This window comes from Arachis ipaensis, chromosome B4 (genome assembly GCF_059453495.1).
Source record: "Arachis ipaensis isolate K30076 ecotype BB chromosome B4, ASM5945349v1, whole genome shotgun sequence".
Classification (NCBI taxonomy): domain Eukaryota; kingdom Viridiplantae; phylum Streptophyta; class Magnoliopsida; order Fabales; family Fabaceae; genus Arachis; species Arachis ipaensis.
The window spans coordinates 134,216,322-134,234,780 of record NC_142439.1 but is presented as its reverse complement, the minus strand read 5'-3'; the positions used below and the strand labels follow the sequence as shown (position 1 = coordinate 134,234,780).

At 28.9% G+C, this 18,459-nt stretch overlaps 1 protein-coding gene, 1 long non-coding RNA gene and 1 pseudogene across 3 annotated transcripts; all 3 read right to left on the bottom strand.

Moving 5' to 3' along the window:
- Nucleotides 1-580: 580 nt before the first annotated feature.
- Nucleotides 581-1,696, bottom strand: LOC148569307 (uncharacterized). Of its 2 annotated transcripts, none has more exons than XR_015880761.1 (2): nucleotides 1,646-1,696; nucleotides 581-1,057 (listed from the first exon to the last, which is right to left on the bottom strand). It is a non-coding gene; the product is annotated as an uncharacterized LOC148569307 (long non-coding RNA). The 2 variants fall into 2 exon arrangements; XR_015880762.1 differs by having other exon boundaries at nucleotides 1,656-1,696.
- A 349-nt stretch (nucleotides 1,697-2,045) lies between these two features.
- On the bottom strand, nucleotides 2,046-3,669 carry LOC148569306 (origin of replication complex subunit 5-like). Its single transcript, XM_088483439.1, has 4 exons — nucleotides 3,513-3,669; nucleotides 2,979-3,432; nucleotides 2,520-2,610; nucleotides 2,046-2,243 (listed from the first exon to the last, which is right to left on the bottom strand). Exons 1-4 carry the CDS (start codon nucleotides 3,623-3,625, stop codon nucleotides 2,230-2,232), a joined length of 672 nt encoding a protein of 223 aa, XP_088339565.1. The 5' UTR covers nucleotides 3,626-3,669; the 3' UTR covers nucleotides 2,046-2,229.
- A 1,026-nt stretch (nucleotides 3,670-4,695) lies between these two features.
- The window catches only part of LOC107637111 (signal peptide peptidase-like 4), a 32,595-nt pseudogene continuing 18,831 nt past the window's right edge, over nucleotides 4,696-18,459 (bottom strand).

Here is an 18,459-nt window from a genome sequence, read left to right as displayed (position 1 = left end):
TTATGTTTTCTTAAATTTTCAGATATCAAAAAGTTGGATCTATCCGCCCTTGAATGACACTGCGATGTGATGGCTGAAATCTGAATGTTTCAGATAATTTATTCATTAATTTGATTTGATCTTGATGTTAGTTTTTTACTTTATATTCCTGCAAATTACTGTTCTAATTATTTAGTGTCAAATTATTTTTGTTCCATTTTATTTAATTGGTTTAAAGTGACAGTAATGCTTTATTATGTTCTGAAGTATTTACTCTTGCAAGTGTTCTGTCATATAAAAAGTGAAACACGGTTTGGAAGATACTATTTACATATCAAAATTAGACTATACTTTTTTTTGGAATTAATGAGAAAAAAAAAAGCATAATAATTAATAAGGCTTTCCTTAGCATATGATTATAAAATGTAACTCGAAAACCTTGTTTGTCAGCATGAAATTTTAAGCTTTCATTTTTCTAAACGCTAACAAATCATTAAAAGGAAATAACAAAATATAGACGCTTGACAAATTTATATTGAAACTATTTTATAAATGTAGCTTGAGAAATTAATTTCAAAAGTGAAGAACATTCAGGGCTATGTTATTTTAAAACTATTGTATAACTATCTGCGATTGAATAAGTAATTCTGTCAATAAATTTACAATACTGCAAAAAATTAATAAAAATTAATGAACTGATTCTACATGTCTGATAGTATCCAACAGAATCAGCTATAGCTAATTTGGACAAACCAACCAATAACACTGCGTAAATGAAGCACAAGAAGCAACATTCAAAATACTAAATGTGGGTTTGGTTTTGGCCGATTGCGACAAATAAATATGTACCGGCAAGAAAATTTACATAGGAAAAAATATATCTTAGTTCTATGCTCCCACAATGTTTATATACGCTATAAGATCACTATGTATCAAATCAGTGTTAAAGCTAACACCCTTATGTTTATCAGCTTGTTAAGTCCTTCATGTGAAGAAGTGCTGCCACTTAGTTCTCCAGCATTCACATATTGACTTCTTCCAGTGCCAGTATTTGCAGACACATTAACTGACCAACCATCTATGTAAAACAAATTTTAAGGCTGAATAAGCATTACAATAATAACTAACATAGCCCCATGCAACGAAAAATACAGCTAACTTTATCATGGCATCCTATAATTCTCATTCTTTCCAGAAATTAATTAAAAGAAAAGTTTCAATTAGTTAGCAATAAAGGTTTCATTTGAACTACAACCGCTAACAGATACATTATACTTAGGCCTTAAGCTATGGCTACAAGACATTGTGGGCTTTTAAGAACAAGAAAATTTCTTGGTTGGAATGGAAAACGAACAACTTAGGAGCTTCACGAAAAAATAATGAAAATAAGGGAATACAACTAAATGTCAGCGGAAAAAAATAACAAAAGGCAATAAACTCTGGAATTTAGTTTCTATATAAAGAAAAATAAGGTTCAAGTTCACATAACATCAGCTATCAAGCAAGTATTATTGGATCTGAATGAAACTGATCACTGAAGACAGCAAAAAAAAAGGGCACAAATGTCACTTTAAGCTTCTGTGATTTCAGAATTGACATTAAGGATATGAATAAAAACACATCGGACCCAAACACAAATCATAAAGAAACAAATATGAAAACTCACGAATACACACAAGCAACTTGAAAAGGAGGAGGAGGAGGATTTTGTTGGTGGAGGCACACACACACACAACATTCACATACAAAGGAACTGGATTTCCTTATATGATACTTCACTATCACATCTAATTAGATTATAGGGGAAAGCCATCAAAGCATCATTGAGTTCTGTTCACCATTTTCATCGACATTCCATAAGTGAGATTTCAAGATATAGATTTAACATATGCAAATTATGGTCTAACAGAGATAAATAGTTTGGAGCAAAAGGCTACCTTTGTAACCCAGAACAGTTGCACACCTACACCACCATTGACAAGATCCCTCTTCATCCTAGCGTTCTGCACCAACTGCTTAACACCAATGTAGACTCCTCCTATGGCAACAAAGGTCAATGCATAGTTGCCCATCATCTTCAAAGTTCTTATGAGGCCCGGAAGAGCAACGTTTCTCTCAACACGAGGAACATGATTCCAGGTGGCAACAACAGTACCCAGATGGTGCCAGAAATTAAACCAGTTGTTGCACCCTTAATAGTTTTCATCAATGCAGAGTTGTAGGCAGCATACTCCTTATGAGAATCATGTTTTATTCTCTGACCTCTAAAATCAATCAATGCAGAGGTGAATGCCAATGCTGACCCAGCCTGAATTGCGGTTTTGATGCTCCCTTACAGGAAGAAGTGTTCAAATGAGTGTAATCAATTCAGTATTGGTGAAAAAAAATTCATTGCTCAATTACCTCATCCAACATCACAATTCACAAGCAGCAAATACATTTCACAACTAAAGCAAAATAAAATTACCAGAAACGAAAATCCAGACAGCTACGCACAACAAAATCTAGGGTAAGGGCTTAAGAAGAGAACGAAACCGAACCTCCTTGAACGTGTGAAACTGGGCATCTTGCCGAGGAACCTGGATGATTTTGGCAAAGAAATGCAAGTAACGACGAGAGCGGTGCCGTGAGCTGCAGCAGATCATAAGGAAGTAAGGAACAAAGCAAGTATTTACATATGCATTGAAAATTATTCATTCCATCCAATGTTACAATTCATAGGGATAATTCTGGCAATTTCATGAGGATAACTGCAGATAGCAGCATCATAGGTTGTACAGATTCTATCAGACAAAAATGGATAAATAGGATTTGTGAAGCAGAAGAACCAAAGTCAAAGATTGCTAGGTTCTTTTATACAAATAACTTGATAAAGGGAACTTGAGGCTCCTTGCAACCTGCTTAAACAACAATGAAAATATTATTCTTCATTTGTTTTCCAAATGTCATATAAATAAACCAAGAATTTTGTGGGAGTGTTACGTGGGAACTGAGGTTACCTTCAAAGCCAAGTCTTCTGATACAGTTGACCGATACCGATTATCAGAACCTCCTTTGGAATCAAAAAGTGAAGCATCAAGAGTAGCTGGATTTCGGGAAGCAAGAAATGCTAAAATAAGAAGATACTTTGCACTCGTAGACATGTGAAAGTCTAGCTTGGCAATTTCTTCACGTCGCTCCGGTTTCTTTTGATTCACCTTCAGATTTGCCTCTTTGGAGTTCTCAACTTCAGCTGAAGGATGAGATGAAACCTTAAATATCTCATTCAGAGAGGATGTGATGTGAGGATTGATATGACTAAATAACTTTCTCTTCATGTCTTTGTCTTTGTCTCCATTAGGAAAGACTCTTTTATCGCTTAAAGGTTCACAATATTTTTCGTATAGTGGTTTGAAGGCAGTGGACAATTCATCAACCTGCCTAGTAACCCTAAAGAAAGACCTTAAAGCTACACTGCATGAAAAATAAACAAAAATTCACTATGAGATTAGGTAAATCTGAGAAAGGAAAGTAATAGTAATAAGATGTCTTACTCCAAGAATGAAGAATACAGCTTCGAGTCTGCTTGGTTTCTCGACAATATTTTGCAAAGATCAGCATCTGTGTAATCAGGAAAGTATACAGGGATAGGCTCCACATAACCCATGTTAGAAGAGTAAAAGGTATCTGGAGAAGTATTGCTGATAAATATTAGACCCACCTCAGGAATCTTTAGCAGATCATAGAGATTAAACAGAAAGGGCCTGCGTCAGAATTCATTATGGGCCAGTTGATTTGGGTTTCTAGTCCATGACCAAAAACTTGTAGATATAGTTTTTTATTTTAAAAAATAAATTGTACAAGTGCAACATCCAATTGAATATTCCTTTTTCTAGAAGAAAAAAAAACAATAACAATAGTTACTCAATATCTAATTGAATCTATTTACAAACTTTATAAGTTAAAGTTGCTAATCGAGAATTTAATTAAATTATAGATACCTAAAATTAATTCGATGAAAAATTTGAGTGATACCGTGTTATTGGCATTCACCTCTGAAATCAATAATCAATATTTACAACTTGAGTAAGACTACTTTATTAAGAGTGACTTGGAAGAAAATGACTTAAATGAATAAAACAAGGGACATGAGCCAAGCCTACATTAATGATATTTCATCACAGAATACACTTGAAAAATGAAATTTATCCAACTTCAATTTCAATTTTAGTTATAAGTAACATAACCATAATCTTTCATCTTCATACAACAGTTTTCATTTTCGTTTTCTTTTTCTTTTTCTTTTTTCCCTTGTCACCATCCTCTGCGGGCCTCTTTATTGAGAGTTAACTGTGATGTCTCTTGCCTTATTGCCATTTGCTTGACAAAGACATCATTTTTGGCCACACCCTCATATAAGCAAACTTGCAGAAGATAATTACAAAAGAACACTATGTTCCCTAAGGCAAAAAACAATTGCCAAAGAGGAAGCTCTTAAATCTTCTTACTTCTTATCTCATACCATCTTCTATCTAAGGAAAAAATAAAATAAAAAATCTAATCTAACAAAAGTAATAGTATCAGCTGTTGATATAACTATAAGTACATGCTAATAACATGATTTGGTTGAAATTTTGGTTATGACAGTTCCAAATATTTACATAGTCTCCTAGAGTTTCTATCAGTCTCCTATTAAACCAACACTTATGGTACACTATACTATTATCCCTATTATCACTTCGTTCATTGTTGAGACTCTTGGTTATGAGGGCAAGGCATTTCTGGTTCCCCTCTTGTCCATAAAAGATTGAGTTCACCTCTCTTTTTTCCCAATAACAAAAATGTGCCTACATTTGAAGAAAACCAAGGTTTTAAAAACAATACAAGTTTTTGTAAATCACGATGACAACTCGTAGTAAGAAACATGCATAAAGTTTAACATTAGTTCTCAAAGGTGCCTTCAGCAGCCACCGGAACATGTTGAAATAACAATTGTACTAACAAAGAGTAAACGGGACGATATAAAGCAATGCTGGTTGACCATGCCCATCCATCAAGTTCAAAGCAACATATGTAATAAGGAGACCTGCAGATCAAAGTTCAAGGGAATGATGTAAAGACACCAAGCAAACAGTGATCTCAATTCTCATCTACATCCTAATTCTGGTCCGAAAGTGAGCCGGCTCAATTTTGTAACAAAGTAAATAAAGTCCAAAAGTTTTTATGAAAAATTACCCTTTGACACATCCTACCAACTAAAGTCATACCAAGAATCAAACATAGAAATAGCATACCTAAACTGTAAGCACTCATTGCCCACATGAAGTATCCAGACCGAAGGTTCCTCTTTGCCAACCAATCATACCTGTAAATTTATCGGTACAATAATTAAGTCCAGGAACCATTGAAATGAGACAAGGGATTCTTTTCATTTATGTAGTGATTAAAGTGTTTAAACTAGAGAAGACGAATATATATGACTTTTGTTACCATCTTCTCCACTCCTATCGCCTCGAGCTACCTGTACAGAAGTGAAAATGTTTCATTAATTCAAGTGGAAGAAATGCATCATGTTTATGAGACTAAAATCGAGCTTAGTAGAGAATGAAACAGAAGGGAACACTCACCACTATCATTATGCTCTCATGGAACCACCACTTAGAGACAAATTCCCAGAAGATGTCATATAGAAAGGCGCAACTAAAAATAACAGTTTCTATTGTTCTTCTATCAGTTTATCTCTATTCTCTGAGATGGTGTCGAGGTGAGACCTCCAGAGAGTAAGACGGCAGCTGATGCTTGTGTGAGTGGAGGTGGAGAGATGTTGATCTACTGCTGTAGCGTGTTGGTTGGGAGGGGGAGGGAGGGGAATGAGGAAGTAGATGTTGCCGCGATGGAAGTCAGCGTGGGGAGGAACGATGAGGAGGTTGGAGGGAGAATATTTCTTGAGGATATAGTTAGGATGAGCTCTCATGACGTCAGCAGCGTTGATGGTACGAGTAGTGAGCTCTTCAATTCTGCCATTGGAGTAAACTATACGTATCACGTCCAATGCCCCGCATGGTAGGATGCATGATATGCATCCCCTTATGCTATTCTTTATTATTAAAGCTAAACTCTTGTGTAATTACTTAAAGAAATTCTTAAAAAAGGCTTGAATCCACTTGTGGGATTAGGCGATATAGATATCAGAGAATAAATTTTAAGGTAAGACTGGTTTTTTCTTAGGTGATCGGGTAAAGTTTAATAGTTCCAAGCTAAACGTACTAAATCAATTAGCTTTCCAAACCAAAGTAGCGGACTTAGCACACGGTGCTTAAAGTTGACGTATGATAAAAAAACCTCCATTTCCTTGGAGAAGAAGATGGGGAAGCTATAAGAGAGAATCTGCGCGCATTTTGGAGAAGAAGATGCAACTGCATAATGTTAAACCAAAATATATATAGAAATAGAGTTAGCTAGAAAAAGATGCGGGTCACGTAAAGAGAAAGAGAGAGAGTAAAAGGGAATGGAAATGGCTGAATGGGAATGGGCTTTTCAAAGTTTTACTTTTACTCTTTTGTTAGTGTTACTCATCCTATAAAGTATAAACTATAAAGTTCTTGTTGCTTCCATCACCCCACATTTACACCATAATAATAATAATAATAATAATAATAATAATAATAATAATAATAATAATAATAATAATAATAATAATAATAGTACTACCCTTCCAATATTGATATTTTATACACATATTAACACCTTAATTCTGTCATTGGAGTGAACTATACGTATCACGTCCAATGCCCCGTATGGTAGGATGCATGATATGCATCCTCTTATGCTATTCTTCATTATTAAAGCTAAAATCTTATGTAATTACTTAAAGAAACTCTTAAAAAAGGCTTGAATCCACTTGTGGGATTAGGCGATATAGATATCAGAGAATAAATTTTAAGGTAAGACTGTTTTTTTCTTAGGTGATCAGGTAAAGTTTAATAGTTCCAAGCTAAACGTACTAAATCAATTAGCTTTCCAAACCAAAGTAGCGGACTTAGCACACGGTGCTTAAAGTTGATGTATGATAAAAAAAAACCTCCATTTCCTTGGAGAAGAAGATGGGGAAGCTATAAAAGAGAATCTGCGCGCATTTTGGAGAAGAAGATGCAACCGCATAATGTTAAACCAAAATATATATAGAAAAAGAGTTAGCTAGAAAAAGATGCGGGTCACATAAAGAGAAAGAGAGAGAGAGTGAAAGGGAATGGAAATGGGAATGGCCGAATAGTTTTAATTATAATAAAAAATATTGTGTGATATATTTTGATTGTTAAATGACTAACTAATAATTAGTGATAATATATAAAAGAGTTAAAGTGAGTAGAGAGAAAACATAGAAAAGAGAAGAGGAGAAAGGAGAGACTTCATTGATTTAAATTTTTTTAATTAAATTGCAATTAGAAAATGTTATATACATTTTAATTGTGAAATTAGTAATATGTAATAGATATAATAAATTATTAATAGTATACATAAGAGATAGAGTGATAAAGGACGAAGAGAAATAGAGAAACAGAAAAGGAGAGAGGTCTTTAATTTTAAAAAAAAAATTTAATTGCAAAAAAAAAGAGTATTATGTGACACGTTTAGATAATAAATTTTAGAAATTGTGGCATATTGATTAAAAACCTTAAAAAAATAAAATAAGTGAAAAAGTGAGAAAAAATTTATTAATTTTAAAAAAAATATACATTATTTTAATTATAATAAAATAGAGTATAATGTGATACATTTTGATTGTCACATTAATAATATATTTTAATTTTAATTTAATAAAAAATATTATATATTATATTTTGATTGTTAAATTAATAACTAATATTAATATATAAAAAAATGTAGTAGGTGAAAGAGGATAAAACATAAAAAAAAAAGAAAAAAAAAACCTCCTTAATTTAAAAAAAAAGAAATTTTTAATTTAATTACAATAAAAGTGTATCAAGTATTATATTTTGATTATAAAATTATTATTTTAATTACAAAAGCTACTATATAATTATTCTATAAGTCACGTTTTACTTTATTTTGTTCTTCATTTTGTTTTTTTAAAAACAAAAAGTGTTCTTCATGTATTTAGTGTGTGGCAATTTAATTTTAACTAGAGCAGCAAATAATCCATTCCCTTATTTAAGGTAGTTGGGCTCAAGCTAAGTTTTAAGCCAAACCTATAAAACGTGTGCATTTAATTTGCATAGCACATCAAACAATTTTCTTCAGATAAATATATATATCCCTTTATTTTTTTGTGTTGTTATCTTATTTAGATTTAATAAACTTTGTTTAGGATTGAATCAAGAGTTTTTTATTAGAATATACTTTATTTATGAATGTAATATTTTTTTATATTAATATTAGATTTAGACAATCAATAAAAATAATTAAGTTGATATTAAAATATAAATTTATAATCTCATTATATTTTTTTTGGACAAAAGTATTTTATATATGAAAAATTCATTTAATATTTATAAATAATAAAATAATAAAAGATAAAATCTAAGTCTAAAAAAATAAAATAGATAAATTTTATATTAAATTAAAATTTTAGAATAAGTTCAATATTCGATTATAAAAAATCTTAACTCATAAAAATAAAAATAAATTTAAATATTTTTACTTTTTAAATCGACACATAAAATATTACAATATAACACTGTGAGTGTGAGATATTCTTTTTATAAATAATGTATTATAAATAAAAAATTTCACTTATTTTTTTCCCTCCAACCAAACTTGCACTGTATGGATGAGTCCTATACGATTTTAATTGATTAAAGTCTGAAGAGAATTTTAATATTATATATAAAACTTAATATGCTTCTATATGATTCTTACATTATATATGAAACCAATTTATTAAGTTTTATGTCATATATGATTCTTACATTATGTATAATCGATATGAAACTTAATATATTTATTTCATTTTATTTAATTATAGTTGATTAATGGTATTTTAATATTTTATTTTATTTTATTTTTGTACATTACTTAATAAGATAATAGTTGTATCAGAGCCTTCTTCAATAGAAAAAAAAATTTTTTTGATCTTTCATGAACCAAAATTTCTTTATAAATTATAATCATTAAAAATTTGAATTGATGGCTAAAATTTAAACTATTTATTAATTGTATAATAATTATATAGTATATTTAAATATTTTTAAATAATTTTATTATAAAATTATACTTTTATCTATTTTTTTTTCTTTTTTTTCCCTTTAAGCCCCTTCATACTTCCATACTGAAACAATTATTACCACCACCATATAAAAAAAACAAAAACATTCCCTTCTTATCAGTTATCACCTCTCCTTATCATATCACTACCATCAACTACCAACAACCAGTTATATACGAGAAATGGAAGGACTACGTCGTTGCTTTGGATAGTCATACTCTTACTACTGCGAGAAAGTCATACTAGCACTCATTGGCTCATTGCTACCGCCGGCGACCTGCACCCATCAAATGGGTCACCTTCTGTTGCTGCTACAACTTCTACGACCATGAGCCACAGAACCCGTTTATCTCTGTCATCGAATTTCATTGACAAAATCGCTACCAACTTCCTCGAAGTTAGAGGTTAGAACAATGGTATTTGAATTCTGGTGGAAAATTTCTGAAAACAGAATAGAATTATTGATATCACTGATAACTCTGTTATTTAAAAAAAACGAATATAATTAAATGATTATATAAAATATTTTACACTATTATAAATAAATAAAAATTAATTTTTTTAAAAAAATCTTAATATATGCATTTCACACAACTATTTAGAAGTCTTACCATAAAAATGTCGTGTTTCAGACTTTGTCATAGTTTTGGAGGTGTTGAATCCACTTTAACTTATATTATTATTTCAGCAATACAAGAAAATAAAATAGCTGCACTCCTTAAGTTATAAACTAATAAAAATCAGAACTAAAGAAAAATTATTCTTTAAAGCCAGTATTATATTTAAAAATGATATCTGTTGTTAAAAACTTTTTCATATGGTAACAATATGGTTTTTTAGGGGGTTTGAAGCTTTTCCTACCCCTAGTTTTTATAAGTCCTTGAATTGAAGTTTTTAATTATGGGAAAAAGTCCTTAGTTTAAACACAAATAATATTTCTAAAAGGATAATTTTTTAATGAAATTATTATCTATACTAACCAATAGTCTTATACTAAGGAATCAAAGATAATTTTTTTAATGGATTAGTAACTTAAATACTTTCCACTAGCAAGAAAGTAAGTGTTTTTAATTCTTCACTAAAAATTAAAATAAAATTTATAAGCACATCAAAAAATAAAATAAATTAACTAAGAATATAAGCATTAGAAAAAATAATATTGACACAACAAACTTCGGCTAAATTTTTTTATTATGGACGAACAGCGTATGCAATCTAATTCTATTGATTTTGTATATATTTCTTTTGTACGAGAATGTGTAATTGGTAAATTTGATTATTTTGCAAAGAAATTTTTAAAATTTTTTTAATATTAAATTGAAAGGTCGACTTTGTTTGTTGTGATTTTGTTTTTTGAAATTCATACATTAGAGATCTGATTTTTGGTTTAAAAAAATTGAAGAGTCCACTTTTTATCCTTTAAAAAATTAAAAAATTCGAATTCTACATTTTAAATTAAATAATATCATCTTTAAAATTAATATTTTTACAATCTATAATAATAAAAAACACCATTTCCGTCCAAATATAAAAAACAATTTGCGACAAACTTCATCTTTAACATATATTATTTGTATTAGAGTAAATTATTGTTTTTGTCCTAATGTTTGGGATAAGTCTTAAAGTTGTTCCTGACGTTTAAATCGTCCAATTTAAATCCCAAATGTTTTTAAGAATTTGTTAACAAAATTGATACGAGATAAAATTGAGACGATTTTGAAACGTTAGGGACTTAAATAGGACGAAAACGTTAGGGAACAAAAACGATACATGGAAGTAAATTTTAATTTTATCCTTCAATAATATCAATATTTTACGGTACATAGTTATTCAATTATTTTTTAATCATATCTAAGTAAATTACACTTAATCACATGACTTTCATTCTAAATAAATTTATTTTTTTTATAATTTTACTCTTAAATATTTTTACTCATCGTGAAATATTTGTAAAATGACTAGAATCACATTACTTTATTGTATATATATCATTTTTTCCAATAAGTTTATGTACTAGTCATTCTACAAATATTTTATGATGAATAAAATTTTTTAAGAGTAAAATTATAAAAAAAATAAATTTATTTAGAATAAAAGTAATGTGATTAAGTATAATTTATTTAAATGTGATTAAAAAATAATTGAATAACTATGCACCATAAAAAATTAATATTATTAAATGATAAAATTAAAATTTAAATCTGAAGGATTACCATATGTTCATAACACGCAGCGGAAGAAAAAGAAAGTAATCCTTAAAGATCTATTTTGTGCTTAAATTTTATTCCAATAATAAATATATAATAGATCAGATCTAAATACCTGAGTACGCTAGTAAAAATCTTTTTCTCATTCGATGGTACGAAGGTGCTATGCGTATCCACACCGAGACCAACCTTTGCTGTCAACTCCTTGACCAATGGACATCTGATCTAAATTGAGAAACCTCTTGCAACTCTTTGCACGCAATAAAATTCTTCTCCAAGAATTAGGCTCACATACATTTATGTGCGTAGAGGTAAAGGAATAAAACCCTTGTGTTTTATTCTCTCTTCTTTCACATTCCTCTACTCTTGGCATACATATATATAGTATGAGATTTGTTACTGATTTTAAATTTGATTCTCAATTCAAATTTAAATCATATCTTATTATCTTAAACTTGAATCTTTCAAATTTATGAATCATATCATAACTCAATTTGAAAACAGAATCAGTTAGGATCTCATCCAAATTTAGAAATAGAATAACTAATTATTCTCAAATCTCATTTAATATTCTCAATCATCATATTATTATTATTATATTCTTGGTGCTAGCAAAGAATATAATAATATTCCATTTGAATTAATATAATTATTTATTTGATCAAATCAAAATAATAATTAAATAATTCTACAGCAAAGATTAGAACACTCGTTAGTGTGTGACTCCATAGGTTCAAGGGAGTGGATCCTCTCCAGTGAATAAAAAACTGGATGGTGTGCAGTGTTTAATCTAACCATTCACTACATTCTCTCTCTTATTTATTTTTGGTCCCACTATTAAAATCAAAGGTGAGAGATTGCACTGTATTTTGTCAATTGTTGAAAAAACTGGAGAGGATCCATTTCCATAGGTTCAATACTAAGCGGGTAGTAAATTAGTCATACTAAATTTACTAATCAAGGTTGGCGTCTAGCAACACTGCTCAACGATCCGATAGTATGAAGTAATATATTTTTACTAAGAACCTCAGAAGAACAAAGTATAATTCCTTCCATCTTTCCAGCTCTTGGTTAACCTTTAGAGTATGGTTTAATTGTCAAACTCTAACTTGTTACCATTATTATAATGAACTGTGAATGACATAAGAAACTCATTTCTTCATTCATTCAATCCCCTTGGCCAAGGTTTTATTCATCTCAGTCATTATAATCATAGAGCTCAAACTCTTTACCGAGAGTTGACGGATTCCTTATTGACTAATCATTAATTCTACAAGTATTTAAATCATACCCAATATCCATTCAACTAGCACCCTAGGGTATTAGGTGTCCGGAATCAAAGTATAATAAATACATTGTTAATTATTATGACAGTCGCAGGTCAAAGGAAACTCTATTACTATGTTCATCTTGAGAATATCCTATTGACAAATATATGGTAATTATAACCATTAGAAATTCTCAAAATGAGTCAGTTCAATGGTCATATCTCTATATGCACCATCTATATATATAATTTAATAAATGAGATCTATTAATCTTCATCCAATGAAGACCATTATATATTGATCTTTCCGGATTATTAATGTCCTTTTTAATAATCATATGACCAAGAACAATTTAGATTAAATTATAAAAGATTTATCTCTTAATATTATGATCACTATCACAATGATAAATCTCTAAATTTAATCAAGGACCTTATTATATTAACATTTTAATATAATAACAATAACAAATTATTTGACACATGATTGATTGGATTGTGGTCATACTACTTATTTCCAACAATCTCCCACTTGCACGAGAGCCAATCATGATTGATTGGATCTTGGGCATACTATTACTTCAATAATCTCCCACTTGCACTAGAGCCAATCAATCATGTGTATAATTTTCAATGTATATTTGTGTTTATCAAAACTCTTTTGACTTTAAACACCTTAACTCTTGAGCATATGTGCTTGACCTTTTGCAACATATGCCTATTGCATAATAAATATCACGTTTTCTCAAAACATGAAATCTCTCACTACAATAGTGCATAATTTTATTTTAAGGACAATCCTTATTGAACAAGATTATAAAAAAAAATCTAAGTAACCATTAGATCTATCTTTATAGAATTGTATCATTATACAAATAGGCTATTTTTTCAAAAAGTTAGTTTGACGATCAAACATTTTATACTTCTTCGAGAAAGTATATCCTCTATTGAGTGATAAACAATTCTAATAAAAGTAATTGTACCTCCACTCTTTCTTTAAGATGGAATCCCTTTTCTAAAAAAGAGTTTAACCTCTTATCACAGACACTTTGTCATAAGAAGAGTGATAAAAATAATCTCATTATTATTATTTTTTTTTAGGGTAACCAATAAATCTCATTTATTGGACTTAATATCAATTCTATTGTTGTGCAATATCTTAACACATATAAGACATCTCCAAATTCTAATGCTATTGAGATTTGGTTTATGTCCTTTTCCACATTTCATATGGGTAAAAAAAATTAATTTAGTAAAAAATCTGTTAATTTAGCAACATTTCTAAAACGTAGTCTAAATATTTAACCAACAGTAATTCACAGCTAAATCAAATTCCATGTTTCTTTAAACATGATGGAGTACATAGAGTACTAGTATTTGTGCGTTGAGAGAATCTCATTCTCTAGTCAATAGAATATCAATTAGATAATTAGAGATTTTATTTTAAGCTCTTATAATAAAAATACTCAATATCTTTATTATTGGTCAAACCAATCCTTAAGAGCAATTTTGATTCGCATCCTCAATACTCATATTGAATTTTTCTAAAAAGATCACAAACCTTAATCATATTAAGGAAAATTTTGTTTGTAACAAAATAAATCTCCAAAAATACTTGCAAGAACAAATCTCGCTAAAGCCATTTACCTAATGGCATTCCAACTTCTAAAATTGTTTAATTCAAAATATATTGCCCAATACTCCCACTAGTTTAAATAAAATATTTGATAGTCATACTATCTTACTTTGGGCACCATACATCTTCTCAAGATGTTCAATAATAAATAGTGGGGAGATGCCTTTGAAATTAGAACTTATGGTTGTCAAAACAACCCATGTAAAATAATATTACAAATATTTCAAAAGTTCTGACCATTTCAAAAATAATTTTATTGGAGGATATTATTTTAATAGAATTATCATCTCCATGATAACCTTTTCATACATGAGAACAATTCTCAAATGTCAAAATATTACTTTCAAGTATGCCATACAAAAATGAGCATATTTCAAAATTTAAAATATGAAAGTAAATCAAGAAATCTATATTTCTGGCAAAATTATTTAGAATTGTGAATGAGTACCTTGGTTGTCAAGTTGTTACTCATACCTATTCCAAATAAATATGATTAAATTGTATCACATACAATTATAATCCCAAATAATTATCTGGTTGTCAGACAATTATTTAACTGAATTATATTTTATACCCCTAGGTTGTCTAGGTTCAAGTATAAAATTAATTCTCCTTATACATCATCATATGCATAAATAAATTCTATCTGAGTACAAGTCTCCTGGTTGTCAGGTTGTTCCTTGTAAACAAGAGATAAATTTATTTTTGACAATATCCTAACTTTTAGGATTTATCTCAATTGTTAGAGAATTTCTATCAGTATTCATGGATTAAATTTTTATACTCCCAGGTTACCTAGGTAAAAATATAAAATTAAATCCTTAATACATCAAATGTATGTACTGATTATTATCTTGAAAATAAAACTCCTGGTTGTCAGGCCGCTCTTTATAATCAAGAAAATTAGAAAAACTAATTTCTAAAATTATTGTATTCAAAACACATCAATCAAATCAAAATTTGATTTTTCATGTACTAATATTTAGTCTTAAAAAATTTATCAAATCAAATTTGACCTTTATATATACACTTATATATATAAGAAGCAAATAAAAAATATCTTGCATCGTATTCCTTTTATTATGATCAAAATCATAATAAAGTTTAATACATAAATAAAATCAAACAAAATATTTGATTATAAATATAACTTTTATATTAAAAGAATGATAATTTAATCACAATTAAATAATTAAAATAAATTAACTATTAATTTATTAAAAAACCATCTCAATGAAAATAAATACATCACATGCTTAAAAAATAATTTGAATTAATCCTATTAATTCACAAACTTTAAGAAAATAGGAATAAAAATTTAAACACAAAAAAGCCAAAGCTCTGATACCACTGAAGGATTACTATGTGTTCATAACACACGCAGCGGAAGAAAATAAAGTAATCCTTAAAGATCTATTTTGTGCTTAAATTTTATTCCAATAATAAATATATAATAGATCAGATCTAAATACCTGAGTACGCTAGTAAAAATCTTTTTCTCCTTCGATGGTACGAAGGCGCTATGCGTATCCACACCGAGACCAACCTTTGCTGTCAACTCCTTGACCAATGGACATCTGATCTAAATTGAGAAACCTCTTGCAACTCTTTGCACGCCATAAAATTCTTCTCCAAGAATTAGGCTCACATACATTTATGTGCGTAGAGGTAAAGGAATAAAACCCTTGTGTTTTATTCTCTCTTCTTTCACATTCCTCTACTCTTGGCATACATATATATATAGTATGAGATTTGTTACTGATTTTAAATTTGATTCTCAATTCAAATTTAAATCATATCTTATTATTTTAAACTTGAATCTTTCAAATTTATGAATCATATCATAACTCAATTTGAAAACAGAATCAGTTAGGATCTCATCCAAATTTAGAAATAGAATAACTAATTATTCTCAAATCTCATTTAATATTCTCAATCATCATATTATTATTATATTCTTGGTGCTAGCAAAGAATATAATAATATTCCATTTGAATTAATATAATTATTTATTTGATCAAATCAAAATAATAATTAAATAATTCTACAGCAAAGATTAGAACACTCGTTAGTGTGTGACCCCATAGGTTCAATACTAAGCGGGTAGTAAATTAGTCATACTAAATTTACTAATCAAGGTTGGCGTCTAGCAACACTAGCAACACTCCTCAACGACCCGATAGTATGAAGTAATATATTTTTACTAAGAACCTCAGAAGAACAAAGTATAATTCCTTCCATCTTTCCAGCTCTTGGTTAACCTTTAGAGTATGGTTTAATTGTCAAACTCTAACTTGTTACCATTATTATAATGAACTGTGAATGACATAAGAAACTCATTTCTTCATTCATTCAATCCCCTTGGCCAAGGTTTTATTCATCTCAGTCATTATAATTATAGAACTCAAACTCTTTACCGAGAGTTGACGGATTCCTTATTGACTAATCATTAATTCTACAAGTATTTAAATCATACCCAATATCCATTCAACTAGCACCCTAGGGTATTAGGTGTCCGGAATCAAAGTATAATAAATACATTGTTAATTATTATGACAGTCGCAGGTCAAAGGAAACTCTATTACTATGTTCATCTTGAGAATATCCTATTGACAAATATACGGTAATTATAACTATTAGAAATTCTCAAAATGAGTCAGTTCAATGGTCATATCTCTATATGCACCATCTATATATATAATTTAATAAATGAGATCTATTAATCTTCATCTAATGAAGACCATTATATATATATTGATCTTTCCGGATTATTAATGTCCTTTTTAATAATCCTATGACCAAGAACAATTTAGATTAAATTATAAAAGATTTATCTCTCAATATTATGATCACTATCACAATGATAAATCTCTAAATTTAATCAAGGACCTTATTATATTAACATTTTAATATAATAACAATAACAAATTATTTGACACATGATTGATTGGATTGTGGTCATACTACTTATTTCTAACAATTATGTATCATTTTTGTTCCCAATATTTTTATCATATTTAAATCCTAACGTTTTAAAATCGTCTTAATTTTATCCTATCCTAAATTCTGTTAACAAATTTTTAATAACAAGATAACATTGAATCAATTTTAAAACATTAAAAGTTTAAATAAAATAATTTAAATGTTAAAAACAACTTTAAAATTTATCCCAAACCTTAAAGACAAAAATGATATTTTCCTATTTGTATATATTATCGTTAGAGTGGGATGTGATTTTTTTCCCTCTCTCATGGGAAAGAAAAGGGGAGTAAAATATTGTGAAAAATGCCGGTATTGTATCATTTTGGCCAATAGAAAAGGGACACGTTTCAGTTGAAATGTGCTACCTGATGCAGCGGATCAAAGTCAGAAATGCAAATGAAATGTACTGTACATTGTTAACAAAATCGGACCGGACTGACTGGTTCGATCGAAAAATCGGTGAATCAAATTCTAAACCGGTCCGAACCGATGATCTGACTGAATGAGACAATGAACCAGTGTGAACCGGTTAAACTCGAAATGAACCGGTCAAAATCGGTAAGACCGGTTCGACTGAACCGCTTGAGTCAAATTTTTTTCAAAATGTTGAACTTGGGATTCGAACCCCTTCATCAAGAAAAAACATGATACTCACAACCACCAGGCTGTTAAAGCTTGTTATCAATATGTATGCAAATTAATATATATATATATATCTTTCAGCGAATAATTTACTTCTATTTAATTTATTTTAATTTTAGTTATAAACTCATTCATTTTTAAATTAATTATATTTTTATTTAACAATAATTATAAATTTATTTATTTTTTTATAATTATATAATATCTATTAATATTATTTTTCAATAAATACTTGTAGTATATAATAGTATAATAAATATACACTAATTAATAAATTATTAAAATTTAAAAATAATAGTTATTTTAATATAAAAAAATAAAAATATTTATGATAGCGTAAAATTAACAAAATACTTATTGTTCCTGTTTTATATTGTTTTAAAATAGTTAGATATTTTTAAAATGTTAGTGAAAATATATATTTTTAATTTTAAATTTAAATTTTTGACTATATTTTATTTTTATTTATATAGGACCGGGTCAATCGGTTCAACTAGTACGGGCCATACGAAACCAGCCACATGGGATAAGTCGGTAGCCA